At 43.4% G+C, this 25,909-nt stretch overlaps 1 protein-coding gene across 1 annotated transcript in view; it reads left to right on the plus strand.

The window, feature by feature from the left end:
- COLEC12 (collectin subfamily member 12) overlaps nt 1-25,909 on the plus strand; it is a 193,608-nt gene that overhangs the window by 10,605 nt on the left and 157,094 nt on the right. Inside the window, exon 2 of the mRNA XM_004742808.2 lies at nt 6,523-6,573. Coding sequence (XP_004742865.1) covers nt 6,523-6,573 — 51 coding nt within the window. The remainder of the gene's footprint in view (nt 1-6,522; nt 6,574-25,909) is intronic.

Below are 25,909 nucleotides of genomic sequence, written 5' to 3' on the forward strand. Positions count from 1 at the left end.
CTTGCACGTGGAGGGATGAAAAGAATTACTGGTAGTCCTTTATGCAGACCTTCTGCCACAGAGCCTTTTCTTTAAGTCCCATGCTTATGGCACTCTTCCTCCTCCTCTTCCTCCTCCTCCTCCTCATTACTACCATTATTTTGAGTTTAGGCATTATATATTGACTTCCCTTTATATCTGATAAGGATTTAGTCCTTTCACTCTTCATCTCCACCCAACACCCTCATGGACGCCTTCTGTTGCTCTCCATCATCTCGATATAGTCACATCACCGTCTTGATTAAAGCAATATTTAGTGTTCACTGCTGACTCCTATTTCTTTCTTGCATAACTTCTCTTCTTCTAGAGTTATTTTGTTTGCTTAGCTTCCTAGATATATACATGTCATCATCCATCCCGAATCTCTTCCAGTTTCCCGGATCTCTACGCAGGTGTTCACCTGTAGTAGATGTTCTCTCATTTCCATCTTTTTGAAGAAATCTTCCTTGGAGCCTTCTGACTTCCTCAGGGTTAGGGTTAGGTTAGGGTGTATAGTGTGCATGTATACGGGGGACACACACACACACACACACACACACACGTCTTTCTGGCTTTGTTCCTTATTTTAGTGGAATGCATTCTCCAATAATGTCTTGAGGAAAGTATGCATGAGAGGTACGTTTTAGAGGGATCTGTGGGTTTGAAGAAATCTTTATATTACCTATTTATTCATTTGAGAGATTTCTATGTAGGAAATAATTTAGCCTTAGAATTTTGAGGGCATTGATCTATTTTCTTTTAGCTTTGTTGTTGAGAAGTGAGGTAACTTTTTAAATTTTTTCTTTTTTTTTTTCCTTTAGGTAACCCCCCCCCCCTTTTCCCCTGTCTGGAAGCTTTCAGGATTTTCTTTTTGTCCTCGATGTTCTGAAATGTTGTAGTGATGTGCTTTGGAACAGATCTCTTTCCTTTGTGCTGGGAAGTAATAGGCCCTTTCTCTCTAAAGACTCCTATCCTTCAGTACTGAAAATTACTGTTAAGTTCTCCTTCTGATGGTTCTCTACCATCAAAGAAATATTCTTTTACCCAAAACACCTGTTACTTGAATATTGGACCCACTGAATGGATTCTCTAAACAATTATTTTTGGTCTTTGCTCCTTTTTTTTTTTTAAAAGATTTTATTTATTCATTTGACAGACAGAGATCACAAGTAGGCAGAGAAGCAGGCAGAGAGAGGAGGAAGCATGACCCTGGGATCATGACCGGAGCTGAAGGCAGAGGCTTTCACCCACTGAGCCACCCAGGCGCCACATCTTTGCTCTTTTCCATTTACTTGCTTTTTTCTTCCTACTCTCAGAATATGTCAACCCTATTTCCCAGCTCTTCTATTAGGTTTTTATTTTTGTGATCATACTTTTAATTTCCCAGAGCTTTTTCTTTTTCTCTGTGGTTCTTTCTTTGTTATAGCATCCTGTTCTAATTTTATGGATATGTTATCTTCTCTCACCTCTCTAAGGATTTTAATGGTAGAATATTTTTCTTGAAAATTTTATCATGTCACCTGTATTTCCTCCAGATTTCTTTATCTGATTTCTTTATTTTCCTCTTTGTCTTTTCATGTTAGAGGCTGTGTCAGATGTGTGGTGTCTTCTCATCTGTGGGAGCAGGTTATTATAAGGGTTAATTAGAACCTCTCTGTTTCCGTGGGATTTGTGAACTATGACTGTCACTCTAAGCTGAACTGGCTGGGCTGTTCCACCGGGGACCTCCCAGAATCAGAAACATTCGTTTGTTTTCCTCTTAACTGGTCAGATTTCCCAGGAAGAACCTTCCCGTCTTTGGCCTGAAGGGTCCACACTGGCTGACTGAGTGGGAGAGGAGGACCGTGTGTCTGGACATTCAGTGTGTAAACTTTCACCTTTCCCCCGATTCCACAACAGTCCCCTCATCTCAGCTGTTCCTGGTGTCCTCGAGACAAGTGACCTTTTGTTTTTAACTTCTCTGAATAACAAACCTTAGACCTTCTACTGTAGTCAGGGAGGGCCAGTTACCTAGCTTGGCAGGGGGACTTGGGAAGTCCAGCTGCTTTTTTTTTTTCCCCCTGCATACCACACAAACTATTTAAACTGTGTAAGTCAGTGGGGTTGTTTTGCTTTGTTTTAGTTTGGTATATTCACAGGCTTTGAAACTATCATTACAATAAATTTTAGAATATTTCTGTCACCCCCAAAAGAAATCCCATACCCATTAGCATTCACTCCCCATTTTCACCCTCCAGCCCTGGGCAGCCTTTGAGCTGCTTTCCAACTCCATGAATTTGTCTCGTGTAGACATTTCATTTCATAGAAATGGAGTTGTACACTATGCAATCTGTCATGACTGGCTTCTTCCACTTTGCATGATGTTTTCAAGGCCATCCACGTTGTGGTGTGTGTCAGTGTTTCCTTCCTTTTTATAGCTCAGTCATACTCCATTGTATGTCTCTATGCTAATTTATCCCTTCATCGTTTCGTGGACATTCAGGTTGTTTCCACTTTTCTCTGTTACGACTAATAACCGCTACGGACGTTTGTGTGCAAGGTTTTGTGTAGACATTGTCGTGTCTCTTGGGTTGTCGTGTCTCTTGGGTGTATGCCTAGAGCAGAATGGCTGCATCATACAGTGTCTCTTTGCTTCACCTTTTGAAGAACAGTCAGACCGTGTTCCAAAGTGACTGCACCATTTCACATTGTCACCATAGTGTAGGAGGCTTCTGATTTCTGTACATCCTTGCCACCATCTGTTATCTTTCTGGTTATAGTCAGCTGCTTCTTTCATATATGTTCATCGCATCCTCCTATTTTAGCCTTGCCTTGATTCTCCTTCAAGAGTGACCTGTGCTCCAGATTCCTTAGCCTTTTCAGGATTCTGTGGTGGAAAGCATTGCATCTTAGCTTTGCTGCTGCTAGCACAGGGGTCGGTTTCTTGGGTCTGTGAGGTCAGTGACTATCATGGTCAGTGACTATCTGGGTCTTAGTCTTGGTCTGTCTACTCATAAGTTGTGAGACCTGGAGTCAAGTTATATACCTGCCTCGAGGTTCAGTTTTCTCATCTGTAAAACAGAAGCATCGTGAAGAGGAAGTACCTGATATATAGGAGGTATTAACTAATTATTAGTTCTCTCATTTTCCATAAACATGGTGGATATTCAAAAAGAAAAAGATTTACGCTCTTTCCTTCAGGAATTCATTAGCTGGTAGTAGAGATAGACACAAGTATAACTCTAATCTACTTAATTCTCAACAACTACTGGGTATCTGTAACATGCTACAAATGCACTAGCTGCTGAGGGTACAACATGGCAAGTTTCCTGTTTTCTGTGTGGTGGCATGAAAACCAGAACTGGAATATGGGGCAGATGAAGGAAAGTACTGTCAGATGGATGCAAAGGGAGTGTATGGGAAGAAGAGGTAAATTCTAACTGTAGGGCATCACATACTCAGTCCTCAAACCGACTGAACGTCTTCACTTAACTCACTGAGATTTTCACATCCACAGGCCCTCCATCCTGTAAAGACAGTCTGGGTGCACTTAGCTTGGGCCTCTAGGGTGTGAGGAAAGGTTTTGAGAACAGAATAAAACACTGCACACCATGTCAGCCTTATCTGTCATCCTCAAACCATCTGTCTGCCACTGTGGGCCCCATTGTAGTGTTCTGCCCTCTAAAATGTTCCGTAGTTAGGAACACTTGACCTCTCATCTTCTCTCCTGGGGCTTGTGTAGCTTGATGTGGGTTGCCCACACAGCCACAGAGCCATCGGCTCTGGCCTCTTTCTCTTTCTCTGGCTCCGTCACCAGCATGAATGGTTTGTTTGTTGGCTGCACAGCTGGGAAAACGTGGCCGTGGGCCCTGGGGGCCCTAATGAACTGTGGGTAAGTATTACCTGACCGACTGCACCCAGGCTTTAAGGATATGAGAAAAGGATTCTAAGATTAGCTGTTGAAAACATGGAGTGAAACAAAATTAAACAAGTTTTTTTCCTCTTTCTATTAGCACTTCTCAGATCTCTAATAGTTTAAAAACCACGATGAATTGCCAAGAAAGGGGTATAGTATGCCGTGTTTCCCAAATTCTCTCTGTCCCTCCAAAGGGAAAACATTAAGAAGACTCACTTAAGATGCTTCTCTGTGAGAACTTCCCTGATCATCCAAGTGAGATGTGATCTGTGGTACTTGACGTAAACCCCTCAGAGTTCATGATTTTCTAGTTGTAGAGTTGGTTGAGATAAAACTTTATATTCTTTTAGTAGCTGCTGTAAGAATTCCTGATCCCCTTTTGGGATGAGGCTTAAGACAAGAACCAGGAGATCCTTGAGTCTTATTAGGGGTCACCTGGAAGGACTTTGTTTTCTTGAACCCCTGAATGAGTTTGAGTATGTTAATTTGGAGACAGAGCTGAATTGCTTTAATAACAAAAATATGAGACATCTGAAGTTCCCAGGGAAATTTCAGGAAGGAGACAGGAGTCAGTCAGACTAAATGCTGCATGGGAAAAAGATCAGAGAGGAAAAAGAAAACAAACAAACAAACTAATGGTAGGCCTGCTGAAAAGAAGCTTTGGCCGGGGGAGAACAGAAATGTCTAATGGGAAATTTTAAGCTATTTGCTGTGAGGGGTACAGCATAAATCACTCTTTTGTTTCCACTGTGACATCCTCAGTGATGCCTCCTTTGCAACATCTGTGTGTGAGTAGATCCTTCTGCAGATGGGACAGGATGGAGGGGAGGCTGGAGTTGGCAGGGGAGGCTGACATCTGGGTGGTACCATTCCCTGTGCTCCTGTCTTATCCACTCCACTAGGATCCAAGCATGTTGTTTATTGAATGAGTGAATAATAAATGCATGGATTTCTAAGCAGAAGCAGCAGATAAGGGTTTCTCATTAATCGAGACTAGACCAAGCTACTCAGCCATTAATATGATGGGATTACTTAGTAAAGCTGGCCCAGAGGAGCTTAACGTGTATTTGTAGAAATAACCAGTCACTGAGTGACTGAGAAAGGTGCTGTTCTCTGGGTGGCAAGCATGTTCTAACATGTAGAAAGAACTAAAGCATTAATCTTTGACATAAGGAGACTGCTTTAATTATGAAGACCTGGCCTTTTAGATTCCCAGCAAGATCTCTTCCCTGTTCTCTGAGTAAGGAAACGATGATAAAATACAGAGCTATCACACTTCTCATGTCTCTGCTGGAAGCAGTTGCTCTCTCCCTTGGGTTTTCAGAGCACCTCATTACACAGTAGTGCCCCAAGGCCCACTGCATTGCGTTGTCGATGTCCTACATCTTGGGTTTTCTCACGACATTTGAAGGTTCAGATAGATCCACGTCCTGCATCCCATTTGGGGTCTGAAAAAGAGGATCACAGAGGCTTTATTTCCCCCCTTGAAAGCCTGTCAGCTTCTTGAGGGAAGGAACCGGGTTTCACTCATTTCTGAAGCCCCTCTGCTTGGTGGTCTCTGGTCCAAATAAGTGCTTTTGAATTGAACCGCTTGCAGGGGGAGAGCTGAGTGCTGGCATGTCATGGTGACCGGCTCAAGAGAAGCTGATTTGGGTTCCCTGGAAAGTCCTCACCTTGACACCTTTACTTGTTGTCAGAAGTTGCCTGAGAAATCACGAGACCCAACCCTTGGAAGAACTGTAAAATGGGTTCCTTATCATTGTGATAAGGAATCACATTGCCTTTGTCTTGGTGGGGGTTGGGGGGGTGGTGGTCGATTCCCACCTTTTGGTAGAAAGCTTTGATGACCTATTACTTTTGTTTCCAGAGGGGCCTTCATTTAGGAATTCCCAGAACAAGGTTGTGTTTTGAAATGTATTTACTGGGAAACCATCTGTAGGTCCCAGTTATCCAATGGCAAGGAAGTGGGGAAAGATTCCGTTGTCACTGCAGAAGCCATGCTGTGCTCCTGAGATGCCACATTTAGACGTGACCCCGGATCCTGGCATCTGAGAGGGAGGGCTTTAGGCTCACTCAGTTCTGTGACGATAATGTAACCCTCTGGACAGCTGGTTATCCAGTCATCGTTCGACAAAGTTTATTTCGCCCCCGCTTTGTGGCAGGCATGGGGGATTTGTTCATGAAACAAAACAAAAAAGGTGTGTGCTCACAGAATGCATGATAACACCACACACACACACACACACACACACACACACAACATACACACTCAAGGATAGTATCAGAGAATAATATTAAAACAGGGTGGTATGACAGGGATGGCCAGATTGTGATCCAGAAAGGCATCCCAGAGATGTCACACTTCAGCCAAGACCTGAATTAGAAGGAGTCTCCTCAAAACAGGAGGAAGAGCATTCCAGCCGGAGGGAACAGCCAGTGAGGGGACTCTGTGGTCTTTCTCAGAAAGCATGGCATGCTCCAGGAGCAGAAGGACAAGTGTGAGGTGAGGGGAAGGTAGAGAGGATGGAGATTGAAGCCGTGGGATCCCTCACCCACCGCGTGCTTCTCTGCCTTCCCAGGGTTAACCCGTGTCTTTTCTTCTCCCACAGACGACTTTGCAGAAGAGGAGGAGGTGCAGTCCTTCGGTTACAAGAGGTTTGGTGAGTTCTAGCAAAGCTCTTTTCCTTCTCCATGCCTGATCTGGGTTGTGGTAACAGGCACGTGAATATATGTTCTGAGGTCCAGTTTTGGTTGGAAATGGAGTTTCTGTGTAACAGAGGATGATTTCTCGTAACCCTGATGGTAATGGAACAGGAGCTGTGCCCAGGCGTGGAAAGCAACGGGATGCTCTTGGGGTTCTCTGAATACAAACCGGATGGTTTAATATGTGGAACAATGGGCAAGATAACTCTGTGACAGGACAGAAGCAAAAATACACAACATTTCTCTGTTTTGATATTTGGAAAACATTTTTGCCCTCTTTTCTCGTCTCATGTCCATAACTTAGCGGATAAGTGAACTTAGTGGATAAGTGAGAGGAAGACTTTCTCCAGGAAACCAGGCAGACAGAGGTGCCCTGTGGTAGCCTGGAAAGTGCCCCCCAGACACATGTATGTCCGGATCTCTGGAATTTGCACGTTACCTTCGATGGCAAAAGGTGCTTTGCTGATGGGATTAAATTGAAGACCTTGAGATGGAGAGATTGTCCTGGGCTACCTGGTTGGGCTCTGAGCTCCATGGGAGTGTGCTCGTAAGAGGGAGGGAGAGGGATGTTAAATGACTGAGGAGAAGGTGGAGGGCAGGTGGGAGCACATCACTCCAGTGATGTGCTCTGACGGTGGGGAAGGGGCCACAGGCCAAGGACTACAGGTGGTCACTAGAAGCCAAAAAAGGCAAAGAAATGGATTTTCTGGTCCGAGCCTCAGGAGGGAGCACAGCCCTGCCAACATCTTGATTTCAGCTGACTGGAGTCGATTTCAGACTTCTGGCCCCTCAAACTGTGAGAGGAGAGCTTTGTGTTGTTTTAGGCCACCACGTGTGTGGAAATCTATTACGGCGGCCGGAGGGAACTGAAACACGGTCCTCCGTCTCTGAGGCTGCTGCACACCGTGCGAGTCTCTCTCCTACCGCGCGTCTCGTGCTCTGCACTGGGCTGCCAGTGAACACGGCAGGTTCCAGAGACAGCTCGAGGGAACTGGGCTTGTTCCATCCGGCTTGTTCCTGTGCCTTGGCAAGCGGAAAAGAAGAAGGATGGAGGAGAAAAGAATGAGTGAGTGAGTGTGTGTGTGTGTGTGTGTGTGAGAGAGAGAGAGAGAGAATGTAAAAGAGAATGAATCTACTTCCTGTTGTTTAAAACAAAACAAAACAAAAAAAACAACTCCTGGCTGGACTTTGATTTAAGTTAATAGTCCCCAGCTGCTTGGCTCCCTCATTGCTTTAGCATTCTTCCTTCTGGATATACTTCTGCATCTCTTTCTGTGCAGAAGTAGGGCTTTACAGTGGGAATGCAGTGGCATCAAGCCGACAGCTCCTCCATTCATGTGCTGGCAGAGATGCTCAGCACTTTCTCGCCAGTGTCCTTTATCTGCACGTTACCTGTTTCTGGACTGGTGCCCTGTGTTGCCCTGCTAGGGTGGGCTCACTCAACATGATAGCAGGAGCCAAGATGAACCCGGGAATTAAAAAGGGAAAGAAAGAACAGACCAAAATGCAAAGGTAGAAATAGGGGCGCCTGGGTGGCTCAGTCCGTTAAGTGTCTGCCTTGGGCTCAGGTCATGATCCCAGGGTCCTGGGATCAAGTCCTGCATGAGGCTCCTTGCTCAGCGGGGAGCCTGCTTCTCCCCCTGCCTGCTGCTCTCCCTGCTTTGTGCTCTCATGCTCTCTCTCTAGCAAATAAATAAATGTTAAAAAAAAAAAAAAAGAAGGTGGAAATAAAGAGGGAAATCAAACTTGTCAAAGAAGGCAAAATCAATATTGACATGCCTATTTTGGAAATCAGTAGGTTGCAGATATTTATTTGGACATTAGTTGAAATATGAAGAACCATGAGGGAAAGTTTCTTTAAGAAGAGTGACTGGGGGTGCCTGGGTGGCTCAGTGTGTTAAAGCCTCTGCCTTCGGCTCTGTTGTGATCCCAGGGTCCTGGGATGGAGCCCCACATCCAGCTTCTGCTCAGCAGGGAGCCTGCTTCTTCCTCTCTCTCTGCCTGCCTCTCTGCCTACTTGTGATGTCTGTCTGTCAAATAAATAAATAAAATCTTCAAAAACAAAAAGTGACCGGATGGCTGGGTGGATCAGGCGGTTGGGCATCTGCCTTCAGTTCCAGTCATGATCTCCAGGTCCTGGGATCAAACCCCATGTTGGGCTCCCAACCTGCTGGGAAGTCTGCCTCTCCCTTTCCCTCTCCCCATGCTTGTGTGCTCTATCTTTGTCTGTCTCTCAAATGAATTAATAAAATCTTTAAAAAAAAAAAAGTGACCTTGAGAGTAATTTTATTTAAAATTTCATGACTCCGTGACTAGCTACATGGGTGGGGATTTGGTGAAAAATACACACAAATAATAGTTGCTGGAAGATTTAATTATTATTAATTTATTTAATTATGTGTGGAAATCATAAACCGATGACTTAGAAGACACACGGTAACAACTTACCAGTCCTAGAGACCGTGAGCAGAGAGGCAGGGAGAGAGAGCAGGTGGTGCGGGTGGATGATGAGGGTGAAATTAATGTGGGGCATCTTGGAAAGGGTTATGAGAGAGGTGTCCCAGCATTGAGAGTTCTTGGGGTGAGTCTTTAGTCAAAGTGATGGATATCCAGCCGAGGGGTAGAGCAGAATTTTGGAGATGGAAGAGCCTTTGAGATTATTTAAAGCAGCCTTTCATTTTATAGATAAGTAAGGTGAGGCCCAGATAGACTCAGTCCTTGCTCAGCTGGACGCTGGGTTTTCTACCCCTCAGGCAAGCTAGTCTTGGGGAAGGGTCCCACAATGGGGCTGAGGTGATTTCTCATATCCTAGAAGGGTCCCTGCAATTCTAGAACCCTAAAGTGGACTGCAGCCCCATCATGGAGCCTCATTTTTGCAAGCCCCAGGACTCTGGTTCTGATTTTATTGAAGGTAAATGAGTTTTCAGTAGTAAGAAGTAGTCAAAGCTGGTCACTGAATGCTGCAGAACCCAGGAAGTCATTCCTCCAGATATGGTTCAACTTTAACCATTACAGGAAGACAGAGTCGAGGTAAGGTGGTGTAGGTGGGAGGAATCCAGAGACCCCACAGCCCTGTATGACCCCCCCACACACACTTACTCTTATGGCTTGAAACCCATCATTTACATGCTGTAGGCCTCAGATGCTGCATCTGTGCCATGGGCAGAGTGACCCCTGACGGGATGTAAGTTTACCTCACAGGCCTGTGGTGAGACTGAGAGAGATACCAGGCGGACCAGTGCTTTGAAAGTACAGCGCTATAGAAGCAAAGGTGCTGTTATCCCGCTTCTGAGATGAGGGGCTTTTGTCACTCTCCGGACATTTTGCTACAACCACTGCCAAATATCAAAGCGTGTCAGGTCTGAAAACTCATTCCTGAAGAGATGCAAAGGTAGGACTTACTTTTCAATGTGGTAATACCGACTTTTACTTTTGGTGAAGTAGACTAGGGTAACATACAGGATTTAGTTATTGTCTAATTTTAGGTATGTCTTGTTTATGATCTGCATAACTGAAATTAGACTACTGGTGAACCAGGGGTTCGTTATTCACAGGGCAAAGGGACTGCTCACTATTCTAGCAAATTGTTACTTGGTGGCTTGTTTCCAAAGGTATTTGATTTTTTGTTTTTTTGTTTTTTCATTTTTCAGTGTTCCAAGATTCATTGTTTACGCACCATATCCAGTGCTCCATGCAATCTGTGCCCTCCTTAATAGCCACCCCCAGGCTCACCCATCCCCCGCACCTCTCCCTTCCAAAACCCACAGTTTGTTGTAAATTGTTATTCAGAAGCATTTGCTACATGAAGTTGGGACTATTTGTGTAATAATACTGTGCTTTTGCAAATTTGGTACAAAATTACAGTAAAGAGCAGAATGGGTGATCTTAACCTGGAATCAGGTGTGGCATGGTATTATTTTAGGACAGTCATTCCCTATTCATTTGGGAAATTATTACTGCATTTCAGTCACAATGATGAATTTTTTCATTATAATAATGACTGTTTCTATAATATGTAATAATTATATAATAATATAATAATGACTATATATAAACTGTTTGTATATAAGTATATATAAATATATACTATATATATATATATATATAATATATATAGTAATGTAAAAATGACTGTTTTTCTTCAGTCTGTTTATATGTCATGCTTGTAAGCCCCTTTCCCAGAATTTCAGATATGTGTCTGCGGTGGGTGACAGACTTAAATCTGATGGGTTTGCGACTTGTTTCTCTGACAGAAACTTCACTGAGGGGAAACTCTGAAAGGTTAATGAAGGAAGCATCTTCAAGCTTTAATCAGGCTCTCAGGGCCAGCATTTCTCAGTCTCAGTATGCAGAGCTAATTAATTTGGGATGTAACTATAGTTACGATTTGCAGAGTTCATTCTTTGGAACACAAGGCACTGTATATTAATTTGTATCTTATATAGATAGAATACAATATAGAGTACAGTGATATTTTTCTACATATTTCTCAGTTACTCTTTTCTTTGCAAGTGTCCATATGGCTCTGGTATCTTTGTTATTATAGTGAGCAGAAAAGGAAGGAGAATTAATTCATATTATAAGGGGTAAATATAAATTTATAAAGTTTAGAATTTATGGTAAGTTGATCCAAGAATGTCTTCTAAAACCTTCTGATTAGTCATATGGTTAACACAAATGCATTCAAGTTTTGTTTTCTTAAATTCTTCTTCATTAAGATGATACAGAGTAGAAGCAACAAAGAATGTCATTTCCTTTCCAAGGGATAAGTGCATCAGAATTCCATAGGAGAAGGGGAGAAGTGTGGGAAGAGGAATGAGCCCCAGAACATGTGTAGAAATGATCATAGCAAATCCAGCTCACATTTGTATATCACATTTATCTTTCCAAAGGACAAACATATTTTTCTTTCGCAACAACTCCATGAGGCCAGCAGGCCAGGTGTTATCTTTCCTGTTTGTTGGCTGCTTTTTATCTTTCCTGGAGGCAGTGGGGGGCAGTGGTTAGGTGTATGGGCACTAGAACTAGGTGTATGGCTTTGGATTTGAGTTCCCAGACTCCCCAACTGTGTGACCTCAGGTGCATTATTGTGAAATCTGCTTCCTCATTTGTAAAGTTTGGGTCATAATAGGCCAGCTCCATGAAGCTGTGGAATTAAATGGGATGCTGAGTTCATTAGCACAGTGCCTTGCACACTAGGAACATCCCGTAACTGTTGACCATTATTTTAAAAGTTCCTTCTTGGGGCTTCTGGTCCTGCTGCTTGAACGTAGAGCCTAGGATTTAGTAGACACCTGGAACCTTCTGATATCCAGCAGCCTCATGAATTCTTGTTCTGTCATACCTCTTGCTGTACTGCTAAATACTACCGAGAGGCGAGAAGACCTAGCGACAGAAGCTCTGTGCCCCAGCTTCCCGGTGAGTGGTGTGGGTGTCTAATAGTAAGCACCATGCTGGATGTTTTGGGCCCCTCCCTCTAGAGCCTGCTTTTCCTTCTTTCTGTGCTGGGGCAAAAGAGCACCTAGACCTACTTTGTTTCCTTGGTTGCGTTGGGTTGTCTTGAGTTATCTTTGGAATCTGATCTGGTGTAATAATAAGATGTCCAAAGCTGGAATGGTAGAGGAGCAAGAAATCCATGTCTCCACCTGTGAAAATCATGGGTAGATTTAAGGGTTGCAAGTGACCAACTGGGGAGCAGCTGGAAACATCCATTGTTTGGATTTGACAAAACTGTGACACTTCCTTGGGGCTCCGTAGCCAGGAGTATTAATAGTGACGAGAGAAAAGGATCTGAAAAATTGCCAACTGTGGAACAGTAACAAAAAGTTGAAGCATTCTCTTTTTTAAGGAGAACTCAAGTCTTGTGTAAAAAAGTAAGTGGGAAAATTCTGAGAGAACTACTGAAAAATTATTTAGGGGTTACAGTTCCCAAAGGGGTATCAGATGCCTTTTTCTAAGTGTGTTCACCATTGTGTGCCCTTAAATAGTTCTGTTCACCTGCGACTTCACAGGCCTCCCTATACCCGTTGTTTCAAACACGCTGTGCTTTTTCTTTTCCCGTTTTCCCTTGAATGATCATTTCAAATTAGCAAGACTATCTGGACAGTGCTGGACATGTGGAAGCAGGCTCTGAAGTCTGTACAGAGCCCAGCCCTGCTCTAGAACGACCCCTAGCCTCCTTCTTACCTCTGCCATCCTCCAGACCATCCTCTAATGATATCGATGAAAAAACCTTGGCAACTGCCATTAAACCACCGAGCTGTTTCCTGCCAAGAGTTTTAGAGGAGCTTAATGTCTAAAAGTGTGAAAGGCCACACGGACTTCTGTCAGGAAGTCCAGTTCTGTCTGAGGTACACGGTGGGCTTCTGCTTTTGGTGTGGAGGAGTGAAAGAGTTCACTGAGAGGATACCAAACTCTCTTTGAGGAGCTGCCCAAGATGAACACTTGGATGCCTCAACTTCTCATTGTTTGGGCTTAGGGACCAGGCTGCCTGTCTCTTCTCTCCCAGGGCTCTTCTAGAAGCTTCATGTTTGGGTTTGAAGAAGGCCCTGCTTTGAAGTCATCTCCCTCCCCTACCTCCCTATCACCAGGACCTTTCAAGACTGACACCAGCAGAGCTCACCCCCTTTCCCTGATAGGAATGCCAGGAATTTCCATCATTTCCTTGGGGGAGAGATTAAATAAGCTCAGCATGGGACTGGCCTTTCAGAAGCACCTTTTTCAAGCATCTGTGAATGGAAATGGTTTAGGAATAGGCGAAGAACTGACCCTGGGCAGAGAGACAAGTTAGGGCAGGAAACAGGAGTCTGAAGTATCCCTGTGGGATTTCTTGGAAATGTTCAAGCCATTTGCATCACTTACTGGCAGGGTTTTATTTATGTGGCTTTTTAAGTCCTAATGAAGTTGATATTTTTTATTTTAGAAGAACTTGGTGTCAAATGGCTTGTGGAAAAGTAGACAAAAAAGAGCTTCTCAGTCAGAATCACCTTGAAGCTGGGGCCACCTGGGCAACTCAGTTAAGTGTCTGCCTTCAGCTCAGGTCCTTATCCCAGAGTCCTGGGATTGAGCCCCACACCAGGCTCTCTGCTCAGTGGGAGTCTGCAGGGAGTCTGCTTCTCCCTCTGCCTGCTGCTCCCCCTGCTTGTGTGTGCTCTCTCTCTCTCAAATAAGTAAATAAATAAAATCTTTAAAAAAGAAATAAAAGAATCACTGTGGAGGGGATTTGTAGAACTCCCACAGCCCCCCTACCCTCTGCTTCCAGTCAGGCAGGTAGGGTTTCCGAGACCCAAGAAAGGGAATTTGGTAGCTGTCACTTCCTTTTAAATAACTAAAAAGATTTCCTAATTTTTATCATTAGAGATAATATTCATGACCTCTCTTGCCCGCAGTGTTTTTCCAGGTTTTCACTTCTGCTCTCATCAAGAACTCACTGGTTAGGCCAGGTCCTCCCCACCTAGTGTTTTTTGCTCAGCAGTGTTAAAAAAAAAAAAAAAAAAAAATTTGTTCCACACGGTGGTCCCATGAGATTCTGATCTTTTAAAAACCATTTTCCCATAAGAAACCATTAAGAGTCGTTTCTCGGATATCTACTGCGTGCTAGGAAGTTTCCCTCTCAGTTAGTTCATTTAGTTTCTCAGGTGGAAATTACCTGCAGTTTACAAGTGAGGAGGGTTGAAGCCCATGGTGGAGTGGTCTGGCCAACATTTGAGTTCATCTGACTCCAGCACCCACTTATCTTTCTACTCTGTCCATGGCTGACACAGAGGCGTCCATTCTCAGGGCATCTCAAGATTTTGGTGGGAAAACAAACGATCATAGGTGTATGTGGCTTCAGTCCGCAGCTGTTTATACATGGGTTTATGTTTCATAACTCACGGTATGTATAGATTGAATGCTTGAGCCTGGTATTTTCCAACCATTTTAAGTCGAATTCCTCCCCACCCTTTCCTGGTTTGTATTCTGTTCTGAATCCTGGTAAGAGTGTGGGGAGGGAGAATAATTTGTTTTTCCTACAATTGGGTTGAAGCTGAATGTGGTTTGTTTTTATTTTTAGAAAAACGAAGGGAAAAAAAAAGATCTACTCAGCCATTTTTCTGTTCAGACAGCATGAAGGCATTAGGCTGTTTCCAGTGCTTAGTTGTTAGGGGTAGGGTGGGAAAGAGTGATTCCTTTTGGTAGCAACTCCTAGTAACTTAAAACAGACGAACTCTGCAACTTTCCTTGAAAGGCTTGAGTTGTTCATTTGGTGGCCTGGGAAAGGGAATGATGTCTGAGAGTCATGGGTTTTGAGGGAAGCCACGGCCCTCAGCTCGGTTGTGAACTAGGGTGGCTCTTGTCCTGCCTCACGTTTTCTGCCGGTGCCCCTTGCTCTTCAGGGCACTGGTGGGGCTTTAGCTTCGGACAGTCTGGTTTACGTGCTGGCTTTGCCCCTTACCAGCAAATCTCCAAACTCTCTAAGCCTCACTTTGCTTAGCTATGAAATGGGAATAGCAAGAAAACCTTCCTTGCAGGGCAGAGGAATTCTAAAATTTGTTAAGTAATATAGCAGGTCTGCACTGAACTGTGGTGGCCGTTTAACTGTAGACAACTCGCACTTGGCTTCGCTTCACTCCCCTCCCCTCCCCTCCCCTCTTCTCCCCTCCCCTCCTTTCCCCTCCCCTCCTCTCCCTTCTCTTCTCTTCCCTTCCCTTCTTTTTCCTTCTCTTCCTGCCCATGCCCCTCCCCCTTCCCTTCCCCAGGAACCAGCATCCCACTTGGCGCTCTCTGATCCCACCTTCTGTCCTCCCTCCCTCAAAACCTCACTGCCCTCACTCCGACTTACCAGTGCCATAACTTTATTTAGGGAATATCAAAGGAATCAATTTTCTTGCAGGTCTTTTTAAAAATAATGAAAGACTTGGCAGCCACCAAGCAAAGAATGTGTTTTAAGGAAAGTAACACACACTGCGAGGGGGGGCGGTGGCTGAGAGCAATTTTCATGGAGGGGGTGCCCTAGCATCCTCATGGCTGGGAGAATGTCCTCTGGGTTTTATTTCCAGCTTTGTCACTTAGTGGAGAGATAGCATGGGGGGGGGTTGACCACTCAGTGCCTCATCGTCCTCATCAAAAGTTAGGGGTGGTTAAAAAAAGATAGGGGTAGTTCAAGTATCTATCTGTAGGGGAGTTGTGAGAACCGAATGAGTGTGATCTGCCTCACACTTACAGAGAACCACATAAGAGTTTGTATCATAGAAAGTGACAGGAACGGTCACAAGGCGGCTGCAGCATTTCCAGTGGGTGAACAAGTCTTTGTTCCAGTGCCTTTTCGGAAGCAAGGAAGCTATGCCAGGCCTTTGGTAGACTCTCTGTCACAAGTCATTGGCCAACGTTGAGTCACAGTCTTTTCCTAAATACATTATGGACAAACGAATGGGCTGGCTCTGGTTGGCTTATCTAATCATTTGGAGTAGAATGAACAGTGAGGAAGTAAGTACTCTGATCACTATTGTTATGTGTAACTTAATATCTGTAATATCTAATATCACATAATAAATATACTATATGGTTACATCTATAATTTAATGTTAATTTAGACAATGGTTATTATTAAATAATAATGTGATTTCATTATAATCTGCTCCATTATTACTTATACTCTGTTCCACTTACAAAATTATCATGTTGTATATAACACAGGAAAAAATTCAGTTTACTCACAAAGTGATTACAAGTTTACTTTTTCTTTTGGTAGAAATTAAACACTTTTTTAAAATATTTCTTTTCAGCGTAACAGTACAAGTTTACTTTTAAGTGAATTATAATTTTGTAATAAATGGAGCTACAAGGTGCTGAACGCTGAAGACTACAACTCTCATATTTTCAGTGAATACAACTCTTGCCACAGGAAACATTGTGAAATTGGTGTCCTGTTCTGAGTCATAACTATAAACACTTTGTGCTTCTTCCGATGTTTTTCATTTTCATCCTTTTTATAAGTTTTTGAAAGTTGACATTTGGCCCTGATTGAAACAAGCTTCTCTTTTCATATTCTAGGATAGGTTTTTTCTTTTCTTTTCTTTTCTTTTTTTTTTTTTTGGTATAAATATTTCCATACACAGATCAGTTTCTTTCTGATGAAGATAAAGGACTAGAGACTTGTCAGGAAAAACAGGAGTATGGAGCTAGAAGTCGGCAAAAGTTCTGGCAGAAATTTAGACTCCAGTTTTACTCCAAATGCCTAAAGATGCCTCTGTTCTCTGATATTTTGAAATAACCTTTCTGTCACATTCTTTTTGTTCTTTTGTTCTGTGAAATGCATACGTAAAATTATTGTGGACATTTTAGATTGAGTCTTGAACCTGAGCTCAGGCATTCAAAGTAGTGTAAGTGAGGTACAAGCATACTCTTCCCCTTGGGACTTTCCTTCATTTTGTACTTGTAAGAGGATATTCTCCTTATCGCCATTTGGTCCTTTACTGGGACCATTTGAGGAGTACCATAAAGATGTAGTGATGGCTCTACCTCACATTTTACACAGAAGTCTTACCGTTGAATTGTTTTTGAAACCGTTGAGGGGAGTTGGGAATCCGTCTCATTCTGAGGAACATTCACTGACTGCCCTCCATGTGCTGTGAATTGTGGTACAAAGGTGAATAAAACAAGGTCCTTTTCCTGACTATTAATCATCATCAATGTTTATAATTCATTTTTTTTTCAGTTTCTCAGAACATAAGAAGTATCATAATCCTCATGAAAACAAAAACTGCTTTTAGAAATCTCCATACTGGTAATGGCCTCATTCATAAATCTCCTCAAAGGGTCCCCCCAAAGACTCATAAGGTAAAGATAGACTGGAGAGGTGCCATTTTGTGATGGAAATGATATGAACTGGGTGTCAGAGATCCGTGCATAAATCCTGCAAGTGGGAGTGAAAAAAGAGTAAAACAGTTGGGAAACAGGGTTCAGGGGGGAGGAGGGGGGTTGTCCCTTGGCCCAGAGAAAAGGTGACTGAAGCGTTAATGAGAGTTCGGGGAAGAGATTCAGGCAAGGAAGAGGGGCCTCACACAGTACTCTTTTCTTACAAAATATATGCACTTTATGAGATTTGCTGAGAAATTAAAGCAAGCAGTGTTCATGGGAAAATGTCATTCTAAGTCAATGCAATATGAAAATGATGTGACATTTATTAACTATCCATAACATGCTGAGCATCGTGCACAATAAAGAGGGGAGACATAGGCTTTGCCTTCGGGAATTTCAAATTTAATGAGAAGCAGAGTTTTCCAGCATTGGCACATTTGCATAAAAGAGAAATATCAGCCAAGACTACAAATTGTTTCCCCACCCACCAGCAGAATTTCAAAAGGCACAATAGAGGGCACCACATGCCAGATGGAATGTGAGCCGCCTCTTCTTTCTCCCTCCAGTGTTGTTGTAAGTTCGGTATTGGCAAAACTTCAGAGGTCTCCGGAGAAGGTTGGGAGCTCTCCTTGATGCGCATCCCTGTCCGTCTGTGCAAGTGAAGAAGGCATATGCAGAGTCCCCTTCCTTTGCCCCACAGGAAAGGTTCAGGATGAGGTGTACGAATCCATTTGATAGAAGCCCATGAAAGAAGGTTGGAAGGTAATTCCTGTCTCCGTATGGTGTACGCACCATTGATAACAGCTGTTTCCAAACTGCTGCCATGTGAATCCAGTCTGCTTATTGACAGCAGCTCTGTTCATTTAAAATGCAATTCTGAGAGTGTGGAACTGAATAATTTGGTTTGGAAGCCTTCTCTCTTGGTTGCACTTTTGCACATTTTGGTAGACCAAAAGGTACCTCCTATAAACAGTGAAGACTGTCCAGTAAGGATTTCGGGGAGCCCGAGTGACCTTAAACTCATAAATTGACACCACTAAGCCTTCATTTGCTTTTTTATGCAAGAGGGATGACAATACTACCTATGCTACAGTGGCATTCTGAGGGTTATTTCGTGTAAGTGAGGTACTTGGCAAAATACCTTAGAAGGTATTCTGCAGATGCTCCCTACTAATCAAAGGAGAAAGACAAAGAAAATTAGATTTTTTTTGAAAATTACTGAGTCCAGTAGTTCTTTTTTTTTTTTAAGATTATTTATTTATTTATTTATTTGACAGATAGATCACAAGTAGGCAGAGAGGCAGGCAGAGAAAGGAAGGGAAGCAGGCTCCCTGCTGAACAGAGAGCCCCATGCAGGGCTCGATCCCAGGACCCTGAGATCATGACCTGAGCCGAAAGCAGAGGCCTTAACCCACTGAGCCACCCAGGTGCCCCAAGTCTAGTAGTTCTTTTGCGCCATCTCTCCCATCCTCCCTCTCCCTCTTCCTCTCTGTCTACATGTGCACACCCCCCTACCTGTGTGTATGTGTGTGTGTGCATGCATGACTGGGTATTTGAAAAGATCTAGAAGATCTAGAATTAGAAGAATGTGGTCTTCACCATTTCAGAATTGTAGTCTTTTTTTCATCCATATTAACTAACTATGTGAATTTTGCAAAAGGATGTAAATGCTCTGGGTCTCAAAGAAGCTCTTCTGCAAAATGAAGAGGGTAGAGTAGGTGATTTTGAAGACTCTTCAGGCCATGCAGTGGATTAGTAGCTATAGTGTCCTCCAAAGTTCTGTTCTGCCCTTACATGTGATTTTAAATACATGATATTATTTTTTACTTTTTCTTTCACTTAACTTCAATTCAGAATAAATATTTTTGTGCCCTCACTTTAGTTATATTTTCCCAGTTCTCTGACACAAAAGTTAGTTGGCAAAAATTGGCAGATGGAAAACTTTCTTCTCATTAGTTTTGTTTGAAATATTAGTGATCTCATGATTATTGATTTTCCATTTGGTTATATGTTCCTTTCATGTAACTTTAGAAATTTTGAAACATTTTCTAGGCTTACATGTTTTGAAACTCACTTTATTCTAGATTTCTACACTCAGTCATGGAATAGTTTCGTCCCTCCCAGGTTCATAAAATCCATGGATAATTATTCAAATACACATGTCTGCAAATTTAACAAAAAGCATAACATTTCCATTAATAATCCCAAGAAAACTTGCAGTTTCTCCCAATTCAGTGATCTGTTTATATTTATCATATTATGAAATTTTTCTTCTCATGTTAATGAAAGACACATTGCATGAAAACATAAATCCATGAGTTATCAACAAAGGAAAAAAATCATTTTAGCCATGCTCCTTATTGAGAAGATGGCCCAGTGGGAGCTGTGACCTTCGTACCTTCTCAGGTTAATGACCAAGTATTAGAATCCACCAAAAAAAACAAAAAACAAAAAACAAACAAACAAACAAACAAACAAAAAACTGGGTGGTCTTCTGTGCTTTGCCAGCTTTTGTTCCTTCATCTGAGATTGTGGTTCTATAAAGTGGGACTGCTTATATTTTAAAAGCTTGTGAGCTAGTCCTTTTCCCAGCTGGGACATTATTAAATTGATTCCTTCCCTCTCTGCCTCTTTGTATATAGTTAATCTCACTTTCAAAATTTGCAATAAGTCAGCATTTAGAATGAAGGGAAGAAGAAAACAAAAAAGAGTATTAACCTTTATTTCCATTTTAATTACAATTACCTAGAAAAGGTGGATCCTGATAAACTGAAAGTCTCGGTCGTCATTTTTTTTTCCCATTTGCTGAGCCCACAGTTGGAGAGAGCTGAAGAATTTGAAGTTCTGGGGTGCTAAAGGAAGGATGAGAAGGGGAAAGACATGGGCTTGGGGAGAAAGGCAGGTGGCAGAGTGTGCTGCGGGCTTTGGAATTGGGGGTATGTGGTGATCTTATTTAGTCCTCAAGGGCAGGGATAATAGGCAGAAGGGAGTGAGCAAACCCTTGATTCCTTGTAATATCTTTTTAAAAATTTTTTTTAAGCCATAGTGTAAGTTCAGTGAGGACGGAAATTGTGCCTGTTTTGCTCGTTACTGTACCTAGGACAGTTCCTCAGCTCAACAAATATTTGAGAAAGGAAGAGCAAGGTATTTTGTATACTTAGGACATGCCTTGTACTCTGGGTGTTGTCTTAAATCTTCCCAAAGCTCACAATCTGGTGGACCTCTCCCCGAAGGCACCTCTGTATGGACAAAGAACATTTTCTAAAATTGACTTCAGGGAAGGCAGAGGCCCAGACCCCACGTCCAACAGTCAGTTACAGCACAGACTCAGATCCAGGAAAAGTAAAAGACAACAGGGGCTAAGTCTGAGAAGGGAGAAGACGAATTTGAGCTGACATTGGGGAGGAAGAGGTCAGAGAGGGTCCGTGTCAGAGGGGGAAGACTGAGTGAAACCCTGATCATCTGAACATCTCTAACCACGGAGCGACCAGATGTCTGCTGCTTCTTTAGAAAGACCCAGGGAGGGTCCTTTGGCTTCCTCTGAATTTACTTTATTTCTATTAAACTTAATGAAGAATGCAGAGCTCTGAGATACAAGTTCACCAGGAAGTGTTTCAGAAAGGATGGAGGCTTCTGATCGTCCCCTGCACTTTGGGGTGGACTGTTTAATCTGACTGCTTTCTTCCTCAAATCTCACTGAAATCCTGAAAGCTGTTGCTTATAAGAGACTCGTCTTTCAGAGATAGGAAAGGCTCGAAGAGCTTTGGATTGAAGGCACCTAGGATTGGAAAAGAAGGGTGTCAGGATATCAGGCAGGAACTCAGGAGAGTGTGAAACACAAACTTTCCATAATTAACAGTTTTCCTGAAGTCTATTCCTATCTCCCCTTTGTTTCTAGAAAGCAGGTGAGAAGGGGTCATCTATCTGTAGAGGGCCTTAAGGGAGACTGTCATCTGAGGAGAAACTGCCTTTAGATGGAGCTCCCTAGGGTAACAGTGGTCTCTAGAGCCCTTCCCTGGTGAGTTGCTTCCCGGGACCCTGGGGCTGTTGTGCCCCCTACCCCGCCCCTGCATGCTGGAAGAAAGTCTCAACCAAGTTCTGGGAAGAGAGGTAACTTTGACTAGGAATAGGAAGTTTCATGAGTCTTGGGTCCTCTGTGAGAGCTCATGGAATAAAATCCTAGAATATCTGTTATGAAACTATTATCTCCTAACCCTGTGCTGGAGTCTGGGGTTGTATTGCTAAGACACGGCATCATTATTTATGGTCCTCATGGTCTAACAGGGAGGAAAAAAAAATCAACATAGTCATACTGCAGTTTGAAAGATATTTGCAAGGAAATAGAGGACAGATAGAGGACCCCCATTCTGAAGTTACTAATTCTACAGAGGGTGGGGGAAGAAGTGTGATCAGAGAAAGGAACAGAGAAGGATGATTTGTTTGAGTGGAAGGGCATTAACATGAGGACATCTCCTGGCCATAAGTAGGAGAGCCTCAAGGTTGAGACAGAATGAGGATGTTGCCAGAGAATCAAGGAGCATTACATTCCTGTCTTTGTTGGGGAGATGGACTAGGGCCGGTGCCCCACAGGGAAACATACATACACCCACAAGCAGAGGTGCAGCTCCACCTCTGGAATCCAGTATCCAGGGATAATCGTAAGACGTTGCATTGCTTAGACTCCCAACAGGTGCTGGATGCCTGGGAGGATTCAGAGTAAGAAGGCTTGGTCCCTGCGGTCAGGAAGTTACAAGCGAGTTAAGAAGGCCCACGTTATTTCGCTAAGCATGATACGCTCTAGTTCCATCCACGTTGTCGCAAATGGCAAGATTTCATTTCTTTTGATGGCTGCATAGTATTCCATTGTACCCCTGGGGATAAAAATACATGTTTATAAAAAATAAAAAATTAAAAAAAAAAAAAGAATGCCCATGTTACTCATAGGTAATAATAGCAAACAATGCCAAGAGCGTGTATAGGTACCTCTCTATGGTGAAGGTGAGTCCAGAGGAAATTGGGAAAGAGAGAGGAAAGCCATTGCAGCCATCCTGGGCTCTGGGTTTGGAGAAGCAGGAGTTAGCTCAGGTGCATGTGGGGCTGGGAGAAAAGGCGTGCAGAGAGGGAAGCAGTCTTCCTACTCAGAGCTGGGGTTGCCATTAGGGTGTGATGTGGGTGTGTATGGAGCCTGGTGAGGGAGCTGAAAATTAGGCAGAAGAATTTAGACTTGACTCAGTTAAAATAACCCATCTCTGGGGCACCTGGGTGGCTCAGTGGGTTAAGCCTCTGCCTTCGGCTCAGGTCATGATCTCAGGGTCCTGGGATCGAGCCCCACATTGGGGCTCTGCTCATCAGGGAGCCTGCTTCCCCCCAATCTCTCTGCCTGCTGTTCTGCCTACTAGTGGTCTCTCTTTCTGTCAAATAAATAAAATCTTTAAAAAAAAAAAATCTCTGAGGGGCGCCCAGGTGGCATAGTCAGTGAAGCATCCGACTGTTGATTTCAACTCAGGTCATGGTTTCAGGGTCCTAGATTGAGCCCCATGTCAGGCTCCATGCTCAGCACAGAGCTGGCTTGAGATTCTTTGTCCCTGTCATCCTCCTGATTATGCCTGCTTGCTCTCTCTCTCTCTGAAATACATAAATCTTAAAAAAAAAAACCCGTTTCTGTAAGTGTTTTAACAGAGCCATCCATGTAGCAAAAATGTTCTTGAGGAGTATTGGGAGTGACTTATGGAATGTCAGCCCGCAGTGTCAAACCAGCAGAAGGAAGAGGCAGTGAAGGATCAGAGCTGTAAGCCGTCACCAGGGGACAGGCTGATACTGTACGAGTGATGATGGGAATGACGGGAGAGAGCCGCTGTCATCTGTGACTCCAAGATGTCTGCTGACTCTTACTGCGGTCCCTGATAATATCAGGCTCAGATAACATCAGGTTCAGAGGACAGCTAGGGAAGTGGCCACACAACCCGGTCCCCACCCCGTAGAGCAGAGGAATCCTGGCACTTGGTTGCTTAGGACCCAGGCGGCCACCTGTCATTGCATTGAGTCAAATGGGCAACTAATTATTTTTCTTTGTGTGTGGTTTACAACGTTCATGATTCGAATGGATCTTTTGGTTTGGTGGGTTATTGCCAGATGTCTTAATTAAATGCAACCATGAATAGTCAGGTGCAAATAAGAAACACTTTTTACTAAGCTGCTGTGACTTCAGGGGTGTGCCGGTGAGGTCTTGGAAACTTGGTTTGGAGGGACGACCAAACAGCAACAAACCAAGCCTAAAATAAAACAAGGTAAGAGAAGTGTGACATGAGCAGTCTGCGAGGGTGGTACTCGGCCACAGGTAAGCAAATGGCTTGACGCTGAAGGCTGGCTCTGAGTTTGGAAGCTCATTCGGGAAACCCAGCCTGAGGAGTAGGGGGTGTTGAGTTCGGGCTGAGCTGCCCAAGAGGACAGCGGGGTTGCAGCTCCTGCCTGTGCTTCTGCAGAACGTGCCACTGGACCCTCAGACCCCACTCCCCTCGTCCTGTGGAAAGAGCGGGCTCTTTGAAGTCTTCATTCTGAGATACTGCATTTTGCTTCTCTTACTACTCTGGTGAGGGAGAAAGTAACTTGAGCTGCTCTTCTTTGCCGCCTTTGCATAAAAGAAACATCCTTAAGTATTTCAACCATGGTTTGTACTGGTAGGATACCTCTGTATCCCTGTACGTCTGGTCCCATGCACAGTCTTGCATGAGCGCTGGAGAAAATGCGTGTGGTGTCCCGGCGCCTCAGACATCAAGTGGCAGTCTTCTTGCGTTTCGTTTGTTTTAGTAACAGCGTTATTGAGATAAATTCACATATCCCACAACTCACCAATTTAAAGTATACAGTTGGCTAGCTTTGAGTGTATTCAGCTGTGCAGTGATCACCACAATTGATATTAGGATATTTTCATCACCCCAGAAAGAAACCTTGTACCTATTAGCGATCACTCCCCACTTGCCTCCAACTCCCTCTATCCCATCGAAGTCCTTGGCTGACTTCTGACTCTGTGGATTTTCCTGTCCTGGAGGTTTCATAGAAACGGAATTGTACAATATGCAGTCCTCTCTCTGGCTTATTTCACTAAGCACCGTGTCTTCAGGTTCCATCTGTGTCGTAGTGCGTGTGATGACGTCTTTCCTGTTTCTTGCCGAGTAATACTCCGGTGTGTGGGTCTGCTCCATTTATTCATTCATCCTTTGATGGGCATTTGGCTTGTTTCTGCTTCTTGGCTCTACGAAGAGTGCTGTGATCCTGGATGTGCAGGGTTTTGGTGTGGACGTATGTTTTCAGTGTTCTCCAGTATGTGCCTAGGAACACAGCGGCTGAGTCATGTTTATGCAGTTCTGTGTTTAACCTTCTGAGGACCTGCAGACTGTATTTCCAAGTGGCTATGCCACTCCTTCACTGCTGAGTACCCTTATTTCCTTTACCCCAAACGGGAAGGAGAAAAACATCTTGAGTTAATTTGCTATATAGCGCCTTGGTGATTTGTAGTAACTAAAGAGGATAGAACTGAAATGACCCGAGAATGGTTTTAGGTATGGTGTTTTGTTTACATCTCAGTATCTGTACATTACAGTACACTTTAATTCCCCACCACGTGGAGAAGACGACCTGGTTAACATGCCTGTTCTCCTTTCCCTAAGTCAGTAAAGTGCAGGACGGTGCTGTTCTATGGGAGCTTGCCAGGGTGGTAGCCAGGAGCTGGGGGTGGCTCTTGGACCCTCAAAAATGTGGCTAGTTTACATTGACAAGTGCTGTGAGTCTAAAACCCACCCAGATTTGGAAACTGAATTTGAACAAAAGAACGTAAAATATAATTTTTATATAAATTACATGTTGAAATTACGTGGGATCTGTTGGGTTAAATAACATATAGTGTTAAAAATAACCTCACCTGTTTCTTTTTACTTTTTTTAATGTGGCTCCTAGGAAATTTTAAGTTACATGTGTGGCTTTTATTATATTTCTGTTGGGCAGTGCTGTTATAGATGATTTTTAAGACTTTGTTTTTTTTTGAACTACCGGTAAAGAAAAAAAGTTTAAATATCCTTTGGGTAGATTCAGATTATTAGCAAGTTTTTTGGTTTTTTTATTTTGTTTTTTGTTTTGTTCTGTTTTATTTTTTGAAGATTTCATTTATTTATCTGACAGGCAGAGATCACAAGTGGGCAGAAAGACAGGCAGAGACAGAGAGAGGAGGAAGCAGGCTTTCTGCTGAGCGGAGAGGCCGATGTAGGGCTCGATTCCAGGATCCCAGGATCATGACCTGAGCCAAAGGCAGAGGCTTTAACCCACTGAGCCACCCAGGTGCCCCTGTGTTTTTTTTTTTGTTGTTGTTGTTGTTGTTGTTGTTGTTTAATCACTGAAGAAAGATCAGGAATCCATTTGCCCCTTGACTGAAAGTAAGGGTGAGTCAGCTTTCCGCAGAAG

Source organism: Mustela putorius, unplaced genomic scaffold (genome assembly GCF_011764305.1).
Source record: "Mustela putorius furo isolate JIRA1106 unplaced genomic scaffold, ASM1176430v1.1 tig00003858_pilon_pilon_pilon, whole genome shotgun sequence".
In the NCBI taxonomy this organism is placed as follows: Eukaryota; Metazoa; Chordata; class Mammalia; order Carnivora; family Mustelidae; genus Mustela; species Mustela putorius.